The following is a 19,098-nucleotide window of genomic DNA, read 5'->3' on the forward strand; positions in this document are numbered from 1 at the left end:
ATCCCTATTGCCAATGAAGAGACTTGGGTAGGAGGAGGTCTATGGGAACAGTTTTGGACTCCCCTAAAAATGAAACTTGCCTGTTGATGTTTGGTCTTGTAAATGATTTCACTCAAAACAACAAATATCTATTGAGTGGAGAGTCTGCTTTGTGCAAAGTGCTCAGCTAAGTAGGCACTTGGAGAAATCCAGAAATACGTGGATTTCCTAAGGGCTAACAAATGATAGCACTTAGGTCTCTTTCTTGTGTTTTCCAGCTTCCTAGCAGGGATGTTATTTATGGAGGTTTTGGAAAAAGTGGTCCTAGAAATCTTAGCAGTAAGTTTAGAATGAAGGAATAGGAATTTCAAAATGAGTATGTCAGAACTGCATGATTTACCCTCAGTACCACGGTATTTCCTAAGCCTACAACAAGAGTATGCCCTGCGTCTTTCATTGCCTGCACCTAGTGTCATTACTACCCATGTTCTCCAAACTTCCCCTTTCCCAACTCTAATCCCTATTTCCCCCTAATGGGGTGCTTGGCTCCCTTAGAGATATTGGGGGAAACACTTTTCATGGTTATATTCGCCTTATCATTCCCAAATCTAAACTGAAGCTGAAGCCAATGAAACCACCAAACAACAGAATTAAAAAAGAAAAAGAAAAAGAATAAAATCCTACTAAGAGTAATGGTGTTTAACAGGATACTGTCCTGTTGTAAGAGTCAGATGAGGCCAGGCATGGTGGCTCATGCCTGTAATCCCAGAACTTTGGGAGACTAAGGTGGGACTATCCCTTGAGCCTAGGAGTTCAAGACCAGCCTGGGCAACATAGCAAGACCTTATCTCTACAAAAAAGGAACAAAATTCCCAGGCATGGTGGTGTGCACCTGGAGTCCCAGCTACTTGGGAGGCTGAGGTGGGAGGACTGCATGAGCCCGGGAGGTTAAGATTGCAGTAAGCTGATTGCACCACTGTGCTCCAGCCCTGGGTGACTGAAGTATACCCTATCTCAAAAAACAGTCAGATAAATTTCATCAGTTTTTGATCACTATCCTTCTTCCACCTCCTTGTTTGGCTTAATTACCTCTACCCACTTTATTATTTCCCTCTCCTGCCCATTTACCTACATGTGTTTGTGGTTGTGGTGGTAATGATGCCATTTAAAATACACTCACAGCACTTTGAACATATTGGAAGAATAAAGCATTAATATATTCAAGAAATAACTTGGCACAATTCTATGATAGTTTTCTATGTTCCTAAATCACCTCTCAAGTTTTTTTCCTGGTCTCTTTCAAACTTCCATTTTTCCTTCATTGCTTCTTCAACATCCTCTCTTGTTACAACTGGCAATCCCTCTGCCTTCTCTTCACTCAGTTCTTTTAGTAGATGCCGTATGTGCCAAATCTGTTCTTCTTTTAAGCGGCTATTCTATCATGAAAATCAACAGTAATTCATGTTTGATCAACTATGCACACTGTTTTTCCTCAAAATAGAGTCAAGAAGCTCCCCGCCTTTGGGTGTCACAGGAAGCCAACTAGGAAGCCTGGACTTCTCCTTCCACCAGGCATGATGAGGTGGTATCCCTACTTCCGCTGGCAGAGCAATGCCAATAAAAGCTAGGTAAAACAGAAGATTACAAGTAAGATCTAGAGTCTTATGACATTATACAAAAATGTCCTACTAAGGTGGCTGACATCTTTTTTTTTTTTTTAGAGATGAGTTCTTGCTACGTTGCTATGCTGCTCTGAAACTCCCTTGGCTTCTCAAAGTGCTGGAATTACAGGTATGAGCCAGCAAGCCTGGCCTATAACAAGAGATTCATGTTATTGGAGTATTAGAGGGAGAGAAAGAGGGCAGGACTGCAAAAGTACTCAAATAAATAATGGCTGGAAACTTCCCAAATTTCCAAGAGACGTAAGCCTATGAATTCAAGAAGCTGAGCATACCCCAAACAAGATAAGCAGAAAGAAATTCATGTTAAGACACATCATAATCAAACTTCTGAAAACTAAATACAAGGGAAAAGTCTTAAAAGCAGTCAGAGAAAAGCCACACCTTACCTATAGGGGAAAAAAAATTAGCGTACAGGGCATACCTAATTAGAATATCCAAAATCTGGGCAGCATGTAGTGGTTCATGTCTGTAATTCCAGTGCTTTGGGAGGCAGAGGTGGAGGGATTACTTGAGGCCAGGAGTCCAAGACAAGCCTGGACAACATAGTGAGACTCTGTCTCTACAAAAAATTTAAAATTTAGTCAGGCATGGTGGTGCCTGTAGTCTCAGCTACAGGCTGAGGGAGGCATTGCTTTAGCCCAGGAGTTTGAGGTTACAGTGAGCTATGATTGCACCACTGCACTCCAGGTTGGGTAACAGAGAAAGACCCGGTTTCAAAAAATAAAAATAAGAAAATTCAAAATCTGAAATGCTCTAAAATCTGAAACTTTTTTTTTTTTTTTGAGATGGAGTCTTGCTCTGTCACCCAGGCTGGAGTGCAGTGGTGTGATCTTCCTCACTGAAACCTCTGCCTCCCCGGTTCAAGTGATTCTCCTGCCTCAGCCTTCCAAGTAGCTGGGATTATAGGCGCCCACCACCACACCCGGCTAATTTTTTTTTTTTTTTTTTTTTGTATTTTTGGTAGAGATGGGATTTCACCATGTTGGCCAGGCTGGTCTCGAACTCCTGACCCCAGGTGATCCATCAGCCTTGGCCTCCCAAAGTGCTGGAATTACAGGCATGAGCCACTATGTCCAGTCTAAATTCTGAAACTTCTTGAGTACTAACATGATGCCACAGATGGAAAATAACACACCTGTTGTCATGTGACAGGTTGCAATCAAAATGCAGGCACGCCAAACACAGTTTATTCAACATCCCCAAGGGAAAAATAAAGTTAACTTCAGGGTATGTATATAAGGTGTATATGCAACATAAATGAATTTCATGTTTAGACTTGAGTCCCACCCCCAAGATATATCATTCTGTATATGCAAATATTCCAAAATCTAAAAGAATCTGAAACTGGAAACACTTCTGGTCCCAAGCATTTCAGTTAAGGGGTACTCAAACTAAGTCAGCACGTTTCATCAGAAACCATGCTAGCTAGGAGAAAGGTAATAGGAAGTGGCACATTATTTTTTGTGTGATGAAAGTAAAGAACTGTCAATCTAGAATGCTAGACCCAGTGAAAATATCTAACAAAACATGTATAGGACTTGCATAGTGAAAGCTAGAAAATGCTGTTTAAAAAAAAAATCAAGATCTGGGCCTGGCACAGTGGCTCCTGCCTGTAATCCCTGCACTTTGGGAGGCCAAGGCAGGTGAGTTGCTTGAGCTTAGGAGCTCAAGACTAGCCTGGGCAACATGGTGAAACCCTGTCTCTACAAAAAATTTAAAAATTAGCCAGTTGTGGTGGTCCACGACTGTAGTCCCAGCTACTTGGAAGGCTGAGGTGGGAGCCCAGAAGGTTGAGGTTGCAGTGAGCCATAATTGTGCCACTGCACTCAAGCCTGGGTGACTGAAGGAGATCCTGTCTCAATAAATAAATAAATTAAATAAAAATAAAACAAGATCTAAATAAATGGAGAAACATACCATGTTCATGGATTGGAAGACAGCATAGTAAAGATATCCCAATTTTGATATACAGCTTTAATATAATCCCTATGTAAAACTTAGTAAATTTTCTTTGGGTGGGGGGGCAAATATATACAAGATAATTCTAAAATTTATATGGGAAGACAAAGGAACCAGTATAGCTAAGATGATTTTGAAAAACAAGAATAAAGTAAGAGGAAATAATTTACCTTATTTCAACATGTATTATATAGCTATAGTAATCAAGACTATATGGTATAGACAGAGGGATAGGCATAGAGATCAACTGAAGAGAACAGAGAACTCAGAAACAGACCCACACAAGGTGGGGCGTGGTGGCTCACGCCTGTAATTCCAACACTTTGGGAGGCTGAGGCGGGCGGATCACTTGAGGTCAGCTTAAGTCTACTAAAATTATAAAATTAGCTGGGCATGGTGGCCAAATAGAACAGCTCCAGTCTACAGCTCCCAGCGTGAGTGTTGCAGAAGAGGGGCGTTTTCTGCATTTCCAGCTGAGGTACTGGGTTCATCTCACTGGGGCTTGTCAGATAGTGGGTGCAGGACAGATAGTGAGTGCAGCCCACCAAGCATGAGCTGAAGCTGGGCAAGGCATTGCCTCACCCAGGAAGTGCAAGGGGTCAGGGAATTCCCTTTCCTAGCCAAGGGAAGCTGTGAAAGATGGCACCTGGAAAATCGGGTCACTCCCGCCCTAATAATACTGCACTTTTCCAACGGTCTTAGCAAACGGCACACCAGGAGATTATATGCTGCACCTGGCTGGGAGGGTCCCACGCCCACGGAGCCTCACTCCCTACTAGCACAGCAGTCTGAGATTGAACTGCAAAGTGGCAGCCAGGCTGGGGGAGGGGCGCTCGCGATTGCTGAGGCTTGAGTAGGTAAACAAAGCAGCCAGGAAGCCCGAACTGGGTGGAGCCCACTACAGCTCAAGGAGGCCTGCCTGCCTCTGTAGACTCCACCTCTGGGGGCAGGGAATAGCCAAACAAAAGGCAGCAGAAATCTCTGCAGACTTAAATGTCCCTGTCTGACAGCTTTGAAGAGGGTAGTGGTTCTCCCAGCTCAGAGTTTGAGATCTGAGAATGGACAGACTGCCTCCTCAAGTGGGTCCCTGAACCCCGAGTAGCCTAACTGGGAGGTACCCCCCAGTGGGAGCAGACTGACACCCCACACAGGTGGGTACCCCTCTGAGACGAAGCTTCCAGAGGAACAATCAGGCAGCAACAGTTGCTGTTCAGCAGTATTCGCTGTTCTGCAGCCTCTGCTGCTGATACCCAGGCAAACAGGGTCTGGAGCGGACATACAGCAAACTCCAACAGACCTGCAGCTGAGGGTCCTGACTGTTAGAAGGAAAACTAACAAACAGAAAGGATATCCACACCAAAACCCCATCTGTACGTCACCATCATCAAAGACCAAAGGTAGATGAAACCACAAAGATGGGGAAAAAACAGAGCAGAAAAGCTGGAAATTCTAAAAATCAGAGCACCTCTCCCCCTCCAAAGGAATGCAGTTCCTCGCCAGCAATGGAACAAAGCTGCAAGGAAAATGACTTTGATGAGTTGAGAGAAGAAGGCTTCAGACGATCAAAATTCTCTGAGCTAAAGGAGGAAGTTCGAACCCATCGCAAAAAAGCTAAAAACCTTGAAAAAAGAATAAACAAATGGCTAACTAGAACAAAGAGCGTAAAAAAGACCTTAAATGACCTGATGGAACTGAAAACCATGGCATGAGAACTACGTGATGCATGCACAAGATTCAGTAGCTGATTCGATCAACTTGAAGAAAGGGTATTGGTGATTGAAGATCAAATGAATGAATTGAAGCAAGAAGAGAAGTTTAGAGAAAAAAAGAGTAAAAAGAAACAAACAAAGCCTCCAAGAAATATGGGACTATGTGAAAAGACCAAATCTACGTCTGATTGGAGTGCCTGAAAGTGATGGGGAGAATGGAACCGAGTTGGAAAACACTCTTCAGGATATTATCCAGGAGAACTTCCCCAACCTAGCAAGGCAGGCCAACGTTCAAATTCAGGAAATACAGATAATGCCACAAAGATACTCCTCGAGAAGAGCAACTACAAGACACATAATTGTCAGATTCACCAAAGTTGAAATGAAGGAAAAAATGTTAAGGGCAGCCAGAGAGAAAGGTCGGATTACCCACAAAGGGAAGCCCATCAGATAATAGTGGATCTCTTGGCAGAAACTCTATAAGCCAGAGAGAGTGGGGGCCAATATTCAACATTCTTAAAGAAAAGAATTTTCAACCCAGAATTTCATATCCAGCCAAACTAAGCTTCATAAGTGAAGGAGAAATAAAATCCTTTACAGACAAGCAAATGCTGAGAGATTTTGTTACCACCAGGTCTGTCTTACAAGAGCTCCTGAAGGAAGCACTAAACATGGAAAGGAACAACCGGTACCAGCCACTGCAAAAATATGCCAAATTGTAAAGGCCATCGATGCTAGGAAGAAACTGCAGCAACTAATGAGCAAAATAATCAGCTAACATCATAATGACAGGATCAAACTCACACATAACAATGTTAACCTTAAATGTAAATGGGCTAAATGCTCCAATTAAAAGACACAGACTGGCAAATTGGATAAAGATTCAAGACCCATCAGTCTGCTGTATTCAGGAGACCCATCTCACGTGCAGAGACACACATAGGCTCAAAATAAAGGGATGGAGGAAGATCTACCAACAAATGGAAAACAAAAAAAAGCAGGGGTCGCAATCCTAGTCTCTGATAAAACAGACTTTAAACCACTAAAGATCAGAAGAGACAAAGAAGGCAATTACATAATGGTGAAGGAATAAATTCAACAAGAAGAGCTAACTATTCTAAGTATATATGCACCCAATACAGGAGCACCCAGATTCATAAAGCAAGTCCTTAGAGACCTACAAAGAGACTTAGACTCCCACACAATAACAATGGGAGACTTTAACACCCCACTGTTAACATTAGACAGATCGAGACAGAAAGTTAACAAGGATATCCAGGAATTGAACTCACCTCTGCACCAAGTGGACCTAACAGACATCTACAGAACTCTCCACCCCAAATCAACAGAATATACATTCTTCACAGCACCACGTCACACTTATTCCAAAACTGATCACATACTTGGAAGTAAAACACTCCTCAGCAAATGTAAAAGAACAGAAATTATAACAAACTGTCTCTCAGACCACAGTGCAATCAAACTAGAACTCAAGATTAAGAAACTCACTCAAAACTGCTCAACAACATGGAAACTAACAACTTGCTCCTGAATGACTATTGGGTACATAACAAAATGAAGGCTGAAATAAAGATGTTCTTTGAAACCAATGAGAACAAAGATACAACATACCAGAATCTCTGGGACACATTTAAAGCAGTGTGTAGAGGGACATTTACTCAATGCCCACAAGAGAAAACAGGAAAGATCTAAAACCGACACTCTAATATCACAATTAAAAGAACTAGGGAAGCAAGAGCAAACACATTCAAAAGCTAGCAGAAGGCAAGAAATAACTAAGATCAGAGCAGAACTGAAGGAGATAGAGACACAAAAAACCCTTCAAAAAATCAATGAATCCAGGAGCTGGATTTTGAAAAGATCAACAAAATAGATAAACCACTAGCAAGAGTAATAAAGAAGAAAAGAGAGAAGAATCAAATTGACACAATAAAAAATGATAAAGGGGATATCACCACCGATCCCACAGAAATACAAACTACCATCAGAGAATACTATAAACACCTCTATGCAAATAAACTAGAAAATCTAGAAGAAATGGATAAATTCCTGGACACACTCTCCCAAGACTAAGCCAGGAAGAAGCTGAATCCCTGAATAGACCAATAACAGGCTCTGAAATAGAGGCAAATAATTAATAGCCTACCAACCAATAAAAGTCCAGGACCAGACAGATTCACAGCCGAATTCTACCAGAGGTTCAAAGAGAAGCTGGTACCATTCCTTCTGAAAGTATCCCAATCAATAGAACAAGAGGGAATCCTGTACAAAGAAACTTAAATCAATCAATTCCAAGCTTTGAAGAAGATAATTTCCTAGAGTATATTTCACCATAATCCACAAGTTTTTAAGTCTGAGTGTAAATGTTTAACGACTACATAGAGGTTCTAAATTTTATACTCACTCTTTCATGGTATTTTTGGTTTTTTTCCCTAAGTGTCTTTATTTGAAACATAAATCGCTCCACTGCATTTTCCTTTATTTGACATCTGAGAATCAACAAAGATAAAATGTGTTAGAATCATTTATCTTAGGAAATAAGAAAAAATTTTAAAAGTATTTGAAGTGAATTATTAAATGTATTATGAAAACACATTTAGGGATAAAAACCTCTCCTAAATGGTTCTGAATCTATTTAACTCACTAAAATATATATTGTAGAGATAACTTCAAGGTTTTTTTTTTTGAAAAAAATCTCTGTTCATGTTTTATATTTGTAATTTTATACTTTCTAATTGTTTATAAATAATTTAGCCTAAAGGAAAACTAGGAGAGGGCAAACAGAAAGCATGCTTTCTAGAATTCTAAAAACATTCAGACAAAAATGACAAACAAAGCTAAGAATTTATAAGGGAAAGCTCACCTTCTTGAAATACTAAGGTAAACTAGGCATGCCTATTGGTTCAAGTTCATTAGTGTGCTGTCTCTTCTACAAATAATAAAAACTTCTTTCCTGGCACAAATACATTTCTTTAACACTCAACAAGTATTTGTTGAGTGGCTGTAAGGTATGAAAGAGATAGAATAGTGCAGAAAGACTTTCTTATAGGCTATTTGATAGCTATTTGAGGTGTTAAGTATAATATATCTCTTTAAAAATGGGCTGGGCATGGTGGCTCAGACCTGTAATCCCAGCACTCTGGGAGGCTGAGGCAGGTGGATCTGGTTTTGTTTGTCTGTTTGTTTTTGAGACAGAGTCTCACTCTGTTGCCCAGACTGGAGTGCAGTTCCATGATTTTGGCTCACTGAAACCTCTGCCTCCTGGGCTCAAGTGATTCTCCTGCCTCAGCCTCCCGAGTAACTGGGATTGTAGGTGCGCACGACCATGCCCGGCTAATTTTTCTATTTTTCGTAGAGAAATAGAGTGATCTGCCCGCCTTGGGCTCTCAAAGTGCTGGGGTTACAGGTGTGGGCCACCGTACCTGGCCAGCAGGTGGATCTCTTGAGGACAGGAGTTCCAGACCAGGCTGGCCAACATGGCAAAACCCTGTCTCTACTAAAAATACAAAAATTAGCCAGGTGTGGAGGTGAATGCCTGTAGTCACAGCTACTCAGGAGGCTGAGGCATAAGAATCGCTTGAACCCGGGAGGCAGAGGTTGCAGTGAACCAAGATCATGCCACTGCACTCCAGCCTGCGCGACAGAGTGAGATCCAGTCTCAAAGTAAATAAATAAAATAATTTTAAAAAATTTATAGTATATCTTGTATCACTGTGATCTAATAAATCTTATAACTTTAAATCTGAGACCAAAATAAGGCAACAGAAATGTGTTACCTAAACCCTTTGGCTCAATTAAAAACAAAATAAAACAAAAACAGAAATCTAGTACCTCTGTAGTAGAGCAAAGAGTAGCTAAAGAATGAGAAACTCTGGTTTTAAATCTTGCCCTTACCACTTCTTGTTCTTGTCTACATGATCTCAGGCAAGTCAATTCCCTGGGCCTAAATGTCCAAGCTGTCACATGGGATAACAATACCTAGCTCTGCATATTATCATAAGGATTAAAATAAGAAATCATATGTGAATGTTTCTAGCATAAAGTAAATGCTTAGCAAATTTCAGTTGAATTAAACCTTATATCCTTAGCCCTTTCCCCCAAACATCAATTGTATTTGTAACATTGTATACTCAGTAGAGAGAAAAACTAGGCTCTTTCTTTCCCAATAATGAGAAAATGCAACATTTAAAAAAAAATCCTTTACTGGTCAAAAACCTCTCTGTTTGGATACTATGAAACTTGAATTTTAGAGCTGATTTTCCAGTTCTCTAAGGATATTTAACCTCCAGAAATAAGAGGATTGATGGAGATGAACTCTATGCTTCCTTTTCAGTTACAAAATTCTGCAATTTAAATGGACCAATATTCCCTTTCAAACAGTCATACATACAATGTAGATTTAAAGAGCTGAAAGGTGTTCAGCACTGTTTTGGGCATTATAGAGACAGTTTTTTTTTTTTTTTTTTTTTTTTTTTTAATTGTACTTTAGGTTCTAGGGTACATGTGCATAACGTGCAGGTTTGTTACATATGTATATTTGTGCCAGGTTGGTGTGCTGCACCCATCAACTCATCAGCACCCATCAATTCATCGTTTATATCATGTATAACTCTCCAATGCAATCCCTCCCCCCTCCCCATGATAGGCCCCAGTGTGTGATGTTCCCCTTCCCGAGTCCAAGTGATCTCATTGTTCAGTTCCCACCTATGAGTGAGAACATGCGGTGTTTGGTTTTCTGTTCTTGTGATAGTTTGCTAAGAATGATGGTTTCCAGCTGCATCCATGTCCCTACAAAGGACGCAAACTCATCCTTTTTTATGGCTGCATAGTATTCCATGGTGTATATGTGCCACATATTCGTAATCCAGTCTGTCACAGATGGACATTTGGGTTGATTCCAAGTCTTTGCTATTGTGAATAGTGCCGCAATAAACATACGTGTGCATGTGTCTTTGTAGTAGAATAATTTATAATCCTTTGGGTATATACCCAGTAGTGGGATGGCTGGGTCATATGGTACATCTAGTTCTAGATCCTTGAGGAATTGCCATACTGTTTTCCATAATGATTGAACTAGTTTACAATCCCACCAACAGTGTAAAAGTGTTCCTATTTCTCCACATCCTCTCCAACAACTGTTGTTTCCTGATTTTTTAATGATTGCCATTCTAGCTGGTGTGAGATGGTATCTCATTGTGGTTTTGATTTGCATTTCTCTGATGGCGAGTGATGATGAGCATTTTTTCATGTGTCTGTTGGCTGTATGAATGTCTTCTTTTGAGAAATGTCTGTTCATATCCTTTGCCCACTTTTTGATGGGGTTGTTTGTTTTTTTCTTGTATATTTGTTTGAGTTCTTTGTAGATTCTGGATATTAGCCCTTTGTCAGATGAGTAGATTGCAAAAATTTTCTCCCATTCTGTAGGTTGCCTGTTCACTCTGATGGTAGTTTCTTTTGCTGTGCAGAAGCTCTTTAGTTTAATTAGATCCCATTTGTCAATTTTGGCTTTTGCTGCCATTGCTTTTGGTGTTTAGACATGAAGTCCTTGCCCATGCCTATGTCCTGAATGGTACTACCTAGATTTTCTTCTAGGGTTTTTATGGTATTAGGTCTAACATTTAAGTCTCTAATCCATCTTGAATTAATCTTCGTATAAGGAGTAAGGAAAGGATCTAGTTTCAGCTTTCTACTTATGGCTAGCCAATTTTCCCAGCACCATTTATTAAATAGGGAATCCTTTCCCCATTTCTTGTTTCTCTCAGGTTTGTCAAAGATCAGATGGCTGTAGATGTGTGGTATTATTTCTGAGGACTCTGTTCTGTTCCATTGGTCTATAGCTCTGTTTTGGTACCAGTACCATGCTGTTTTGGTTACTGTAGCCTTGTAGTATAGTTTGAAGTCAGGTAGCGTGACGCCTCCAGCTTTGTCCTTTTGACTTAGGATTGTCTTGGCAATGCGGGCTCTTTTTTGGTTCCATATGAACTTTAAAGCAGTTTTTTCCAATTCTGTGAAGAAACTCATTGGTAGCTTGATGGGGATGGCATTGAATCTATAAATAACCTTGGGCAGTATGGCCATTTTCACGATATTGATTCTTCCTATCCATGAGCATGGTATGTTCTTCCATTTCTTTGTGTCCTCTTTTATTTCACTGAGCAGTGGTTTGTAGTTCTCCTGGAAGAGGTCCTTTACATCCCTTGTAAGTTGGATTCCTAGGTATTTTATTCTCTTTGAAGCAATTGTGAATGGAAGTTCATTCCTGACTTGGCTCTCTGCTTGTCTGTTACTGGTGTATAAGAATGCTTGTGATTTTTGCACATTAATTTTGTATCCTGAGACTTTGCTGAAGTTGCTTATCAGCTTAAGGAGATTTTGGGCTGAGACGATGGGGTTTTCTAAATATACAATCATGTCATCTGCAAACAGGGACAATTTGACTTCTTCTTTTTCTAACTGAATACCCTTGATTTCTTTCTCTTGCCTGATTGCCCTAGCCAGAACTTCCAAGACTATGTTGAATAGGAGTGGTGAGAGAGGGCATCCCTGTCTTGTACCAGTTTTCAAAGGGAATTTTTCCAGTTTTTGCCCATTCAGTATGATATTAGCTGTGGGTTTGTCATAAATAGCTCTTATTATTTTGAGGTACGTTCCATCAATACCAAGTTTATTGAGCGTTTTTAGCATGAAGGGCTGTTGAATTTTGTCAAAAGCCTTTTCTGCATCTATTGAGATAATCATGTGGTTCTTGACTTTGGTTCTGTTTATGCTGGATTATGTTTATTGATTTGCGAATGTTGAACCAGCCTTGCATCCCAGGGATGAAGCCCACTTGATCATGGTGGATAAGCTTTTGGATGTGCTGCTGAATGTGGTTTGCCAGTATTTTGTTGAGGATTTTTGCATCGATGTTCATCAGGGATATTGTTCTAAAATTCTCTTTTTTTGTTGTGTCTCTGCCAGGCTTTGGTATCAGGATGATGTTGGCCTCATAAAATGAGTTAGGGAGGATTCCCTCTTTTTCTATTGATTGGAATAGTTTCAGAAGGAATGGTACCAGCTCCTCCTTGTACCTCTGGTAGAATTCAGCTATGAATCCATCTGGTCCTGGACTTTTTTTGGTGGGTAGGCTATTAATTGTTGCCTCAATTTCAGAGCCTGCTATTGGTCTATTCAGGGATTCAACTTCTTCCTGGTTTAGTCTTGGAAGAGTGTGTCCAGGAAATTATCCATTTCTTCTAGATTTTCTAGTTGATTTGTGTAGAGGTGTTTATAGTATTCTCTGATGGTAGTTTGTATTTCTGTGGGGTCAGTGGTGATATCCCCTTTATCATTTTTTATTGCATCTATTTGATTCCTCTCTCTTTTCTTCTTTATTAGTCTTGCTAGCGGTCTGTCAATTTTGTTGATCTTTTCAAAAAACCAACTCCTGGATTCATTGATTTTTTGGAGGGTTTTTTGTGTCTCTATCTCTTTCAGTTCTGCTCTGATCTTAGTTATTTCTTGCCTTCTGCTAGCTTTTGAATGTGTTTGCTCTTGCCTCTCTAGTTCTTTTAATTGTGATGTTAGAGTGTCAATTTTAGATCTTTCCTGCTTTCTCTTGTGGGCATTTAGTGCTATAAATTTCCCTCTACACACTGCTTTAAATGTGTCCCAGAGATTCTGGTATGTTGTATCTTTGTTCTCATTGGTTTCAAAGAACTTCTTTATTTTTGCCTTCATTTCATTATGTACCCAGTAGTCATTCCGGAGCAGGTTGTTCAGTTTCCATGTAGTTGAGCGGTTTTGATTGAGTTTCTTAGTCCTGAGTTCTAGTTTGATTGCACTGTGGTCTGAGAGACAGTTTGTTATAATTTCTGTTCTTTTACATTTGCTGAGGAGTGCTTTACTTCCAATTATGTGGTCAATTTTGGAATAAGTGCGATGTGGTGCTGAGAAGAATGTATATTCTGTTGATTTGGGGTGGAGAGTTCTATAGATGTCTATTAGGTCCGCTTGGTGCAGAGATGAGTTCAATTCCTGGATATCCTTGTTAACTTTCTGTCTCGTTGATCTGTCTAATGTTGACAGTGGAGTGTTGAAGTCTCCCATTATTATTGTATGGGAGTCTAAGTCTCTTTGTAAGTCTCTAAGGACTTGCTTTATGAATCTGGGTGCTCCTGTATTGGGTGCATATATATTTAGGATAGTTAGCTCTTCCTGTTGAATTGATCCCTTTACCATTATGTAATGGCCTTCTTTGTCTCTTTTGATCTTTGATGGTTTAAAGTCTGTTTTATCAGAGACTAGGATTGCAACCCCTGCTTTTTTTTGTTCTCCATTTACTTGGTAGATCTTCCTGCATCCCTTTATTTTGAGCCTATGTATGTCTCTGCATGTGAGATGGGTCTCCTGAATACAGCAGACTGATGGTCTTGACTCTTTATCCAGTTTGCCAGTCTGTGTCTTTTAATTGGAGCATTTAGTCCATTTACATTTAAGGTTAATATTGTTATGTGTGAACTTGATCCTGCCATTATGATATTAACTGGTTATTTTGCTCGTTAGTTGATGCAGTTTCTTCCTAGCCTCGATGGTCTTTACATTTTGGCATGTTTTTGCAATGGCTGGTACCGGTTGTTCCTTTCCATGTTTAGGGCTTCCTTCAGGGTCTCTTGTTAGGACTGGTGGTGGCAAAATCTCTAAGCATTTGCTTATCTGTAAAGGATTTTATTTCTCCTTCACTTATGAAACTTAGTTTCGCTGGATATGAAATTCTGGGTTTAAAATTCTTTTCTTTAAGAACGTTGAATATTGGCCCCCACTCTCTTCTGGGTTGTAGAGTTTCTGCCGAGAGGTCTGCTGTTAGTCTGATGGGCTTCCCTTTGTGGGTAACCTGACCTTTCTCTCTGGCTGCCCTCAAGATTTTTTCCTTCATTTCAACTTTGGTGAATCTGGCAATTATGTGTCTTGGAGTTGCTCTTCTCGAGGAGTATCTTTGTGGTGTTCTCTGTATTTCCTGAATTTGAATGTTGGCCTGCCCTACTAGGTTGGGGAAGTTCTCCTGGATGATATCCTGAAGAGTGTTTTCCAACTTGGTTCCATTTTCCCCCTCACTTTCAGGCACCCCAATCAGACGTAGATTTGGTCTTTTTACATAATCCCATACTTCTTGTAGGCTTTGTTCATTTCTTTTTCTTCTTTTTTCTTTTGGTTTCTCTTCTCACTTCATTTCATTCATTTGATCCTCAATCGCTGATACTCTTTCTTCCAGTTGATCGAGTCGGTTACTGAAGCTTGTGGATTTGTCATGTATTTCTCATGTCATGGTTTTCATCTCTGTCATTTCGTTTATGACCTTCTCTGCATTAATTAGTCTAGCTGTCAATTCTTCCACTCTTTTTTCAAGATTTTTAGTTTCTTTGCGCTGGGTACGTAATTCCTCCTTTAGCCCTGAGAAGTTTGATGGACTGAAGCCTTCTTCTCTCATCTCGTCAAAGTCATTCTCCGACCAGCTTTGATCCGTTGCTGGCAATGGGCTGCGCTCCTTTGCAGGGGGAGATGCGCTCTTATTTTCTGAATTTCCAGCTTTTCTGCCCTGCTTTTTCCCCATCTTTGTGGTTTTATCTGTCTCTGGTCTTTGATGATGGTGACGTACTGATGGGGTTTTGGTATAGGTGTCCTTCCTGTTTGATAGTTTTCCTTCTGACAGTCAGGACCCTCAGCTATATGTCTGTTGGAGATTGCTTGAGGTCCACTCCAGACCCTGTTTGCCTGGGTATCAGCAGCAGAGGTTGCAGAAGATAGAATATTGCTGAACAGCGAGTGTACCTGTCTGATTCTTACTTTGGAAGCTTCCTCTCAGGGGTGTACTCCATGCTGTGAGGTGTGGGGTGTCAGACTGCCCCTAGTGGGGGATGTCTCCCAGTTAGGCTACTCAGTGGTCAGTGACCCACTTGAGCAGGCAGTCTGTCCGTTCTCAGATCTCAACCTCCATGTTGGGCGATCCACTGCTCTCTTCAAAGCTGTCAGACAGAGTTGTTCGCTTCTGCTCAGGCCTCTGCTGTTTCCCCTGTTGTTTTTTAGCTGAGCCCTGCCCCCAGAGGTGGAGTCTATAGAGACAGGCAGGTTTCCTTGAGCTGCTGTGAGCTCCACCCAGTTGGAGCTTCCCAGTGGCTTTGTTTAACTACTTAAGCCTCAGCAATGGCAGGCACCCCTCCCCCAGCCTCGCTGCTGCCTCGCGGTTAGATTGTCGCAGACTGCTGTGTTAACAATGAGGGAGGCTCCGTGGGCGTGGGACCCTCCCGGCCAGGTGACGGATATATTCTTCTGGTGTGCCCGTTTGCTTAGAGCGCGGTATTGGGGTGGGAGTTACCCGATTTTCCAGGTGTTGTGTGTCTCAGTTCGCCTGGCTAGGAAAAGGGATACCCTTCCCCCTTGCGCTTCCCAGGTGAGGCGATGCCTTGCCCTGCTTCAGCTCTCGCTGGTCAGGCTGCAGCACCTGACCAGCACCGATTGTCCGGCACTCCCTAGTGAGATCACCCCAGTACCTCAGTTGAAGATGCAGAAATCACCAGTCTTCTGTGTCGCTCGCGCTGGGAGTTGGAGACTGGAGCTGTTCCTATTTGGCCATCTTGCTCCGCTCCCTGTTTTGGTTTTTGTTTTTGTTTTGAGACGGAGTCTCGCTCTGTCACCTAGGCTGGAGTGCAGTGGCATGATCTCTGCTCATTGCAACCTCCCACTCCCAGGTTCAAGTGATTGTCCCACCTCAGCCTCCCCAGTAACTGGGATTACAGGCACACGCCACCACACCCAGCTAATTTTTGAATTTTTTGCAGAGATGAGGTTTCACCATGTTGGCCAGGCTGGTCTTGAACTCCTGGCCTCAAGTGATCTACCTGCCTCGGCCTCCCAAAGTGCTAGGATTACAGGTATGAGCCACTGTGCCTGGCCTACAGAGATAATTTTGAACAATCCTTCATGATCCTTGCCTTCAAGGAGTACCTTTTATTGGATAATAAGAAGTAAACACATAAACATATTGAAACATATTGTTTACACATTATGATAAATACCATGGGGAAAAATAGCAGGATATAAGGAGGACCATAAATGGAGGGGACTACTATAGTAGATAGGGCAGGCTCGACAAAATAATAAGAAAATAAGGCTCTATCCTGCCCAGGCTGGGCTTGAACTCCTGGGTTCAAGGAATCCTCCAGCCTCAGCCTCCCAAGTAGATGGGGTTAGAGATGTGCACCACCACACTTGGCTCATCTTTGACTTCTTACCTAAAGCTTATATTTGTTCAAAAATTTTGAAGGAGTGCCTTCTCTACCTCCCGTTTTTCCGGAGATTAAAAAAAAGTATTATAAATGAAAATTATCGGAAAAGAACCTATGCAAATGTCTAAATTACTCATATAATTTCTGCAATTATAAATATAGTAATACTATTTCTTTACATGGGTAGAGCAGGCAAATGAATCTCAGGATGTGGTCTTCATTGGTTAAACTGAGTCTACAGATGGGCTCGTTAATAGACCAATTCCCTGGGTGCAGCTGAGAGCTTTCCTTGGTGATGACTGGGCATGCAATGATTGGGCTGGAGACCACGTGCAGCCCCAACCCCATTGCATGGGTCATATTTATACTAAAAAAATTATGTGCTATTTATCTGAAACTCATATTTAATTGGGCATGCTTTATTTCTATTTGCTACATCTGGCAACCCCACACTTAAGCCCACCACCCCTCCCTCAGAGCATTTAGGAGCAAATGGCCTCGGGCTCTGTCTCTTGTCCATTTGTGGAGTGAGCAGTTCAGGATGATGTGAGTGGCAGCAGCAGGCCTCAGTGGGGAATTCTGAGATGCCCTAATTGTTTTGGCAGCTTCACTGGCCCTCTTGTGGAGCTCATGGTAGCTGTGGGTCTAATTTAGCTGAGCCTGTCTTTGAAATCCACTTCAGCCTTCTCTGGCTTCACGAAGAGGTATGTTTTACCAGGAAGCAGATGAACCTTAACTTCAGAACTCAACACTTTATGGGGACTTCAAGCATCATTATTCCTTATACACTTTTTCCTTTTTAATATCTCTCCCATCTACTCAGTACCCTAGAATCTGACATGTCACACTAGGTGCTGAAGCAAGTGGGGTGATAATAAACCAATATACATTAAAGCAGTTTGAAAAGGATATGGCACAATTCTAAAGCACAGTGATATTAAATTGTTAGTAAGACAATATGTCATCTTTCTCCCACTCTCCATATTGTTAAAATGTTAGTAATGTGTCAATGTTCCCCCCACCCATGCAATTTCATTGAAAATTCTGGGAAGGAAAATAAATACATTTGAATTCCAAAAAACCTATATTTTTGTGTTTTGTTCTTTAAACCCATAACCATACTCACATGTTTTTATATATCTATCCATATTCATTGTAGAAAACTGGGAGACAACAAGTATAAAGGAGAAAATAAAAACTACCTTACTTAGAGATGATCACTTTATAGATTTAGTATTGACAGTATCAGTTCTTCACAAACAACCATAGAAGTTCAAGACTTTATGTTCTGGGAAAGACTTCCTATATCCATGAAATTACCTGATAAAAGGGCAGGATTGCTTTGTTACAGATGTTTTCAGAATATTTGAACAATTTATACTCAAGAGTGGGTAAGAAAGAGCTTGTTTATTGGTGGACATTTCATCACTGAGTGTTAGTACGTTAAAAAATTTGTTTCCTGTATCAACTGGCAAAAATAACATTGTATTTGTTTTCATGAGTGTGATTTTGCTTTCAGACAAGATTCAACAACATTTACTCAACAAAGAATCTTTGAGCTCATACTATAAGGCTGTGCTAGATACTAGAGGTACAGAGATGAGTAGAGAATAGTCTTCAAGGAGCTCACAGTTTGTTGAGGGAGAGCCAAACACAAATGACCCACCATATTTTTTCCTTCACTTCAAATATTCTAACTGCCTTATCCATATAAAACACAAATCTGGGCTGGGCACAGTGGCTCACACCTGTAATCCTAGCATTTTGGGAGGCTGAGGTGGGCTGAGCACCTGACCCCAGGAGTTTGAGACCAGCCTAGTCAACATAGGGAGACTCTGTCTCTATAAAAATAAACAAACATGGCTAACACCTGTAATCCCAGCACTTTGGGAGGCCGAGGCAGGAGGATTTCCTGAGATCAGGAGTTCAAGACCAGCCTGGCCAACATGGCAAAACCCCATCTCTACTAAAAATACAAAAAATTCGCTGGGTGTGGTGGTGCATGCCTGTAATCCAGCTACTGAGGAGGCTGAGGTGGGAGAATTGCTTGAAACCGGGAGGCGGGGGTTGTAGTGAGCCGCGATCATGCTGCTGCACTCCAGCCTGGGTGACAGAGCGAGACTCTTGTCTCAAAAACAAACAAATCACTGATCCAAATAAACTTGACTTTCAAAAAATCTATATCATAATCTCCATATTTTCACTCACGACCATATTGTCACCTATTTCTATATCTATATTCATACTTATTGTAGAAAACTGGGGACAAGACAAGTATAAAGGAGAAAATAAAAACCATCAGTATTCAGAGACGATATTTTATAGACTGAACATTGGTAGTATCAGCTCTTCACAAACAACCATAGAAGTTCATGACTTTCTTTTCTTGGGATAAATTTGAAAAAAGTTCAGTTGCTCAAAAACCATGAATTAACTAACTACTGCGTGCTCATTGCTTTGTTAGGAGCTGAGAGAGATATAAGAGGC

At 41.0% G+C, this 19,098-nt stretch overlaps 1 protein-coding gene across 3 annotated transcripts in view; it reads right to left on the reverse strand.

Moving 5' to 3' along the window:
- The window catches only part of CCDC83 (coiled-coil domain containing 83), a 72,905-nt gene that overhangs the window by 44,143 nt on the left and 9,664 nt on the right, over positions 1 to 19,098 (reverse strand). For all 3 annotated transcript variants that reach the window (XM_030918445.1, XM_030918446.1, XM_030918444.1), the window contains 2 exons: positions 7,755 to 7,839; positions 1,253 to 1,415 (listed from right to left, as the gene is read on the reverse strand). In XM_030918445.1, the coding sequence (XP_030774305.1) occupies positions 1,253 to 1,415; positions 7,755 to 7,839 (248 nt within the window). The remainder of the gene's footprint in view (positions 1 to 1,252; positions 1,416 to 7,754; positions 7,840 to 19,098) is intronic.

The sequence above is a fragment of the Rhinopithecus roxellana genome, chromosome 15, assembly GCF_007565055.1.
Source record: "Rhinopithecus roxellana isolate Shanxi Qingling chromosome 15, ASM756505v1, whole genome shotgun sequence".
NCBI classification, from domain to species: domain Eukaryota; kingdom Metazoa; phylum Chordata; class Mammalia; order Primates; family Cercopithecidae; genus Rhinopithecus; species Rhinopithecus roxellana.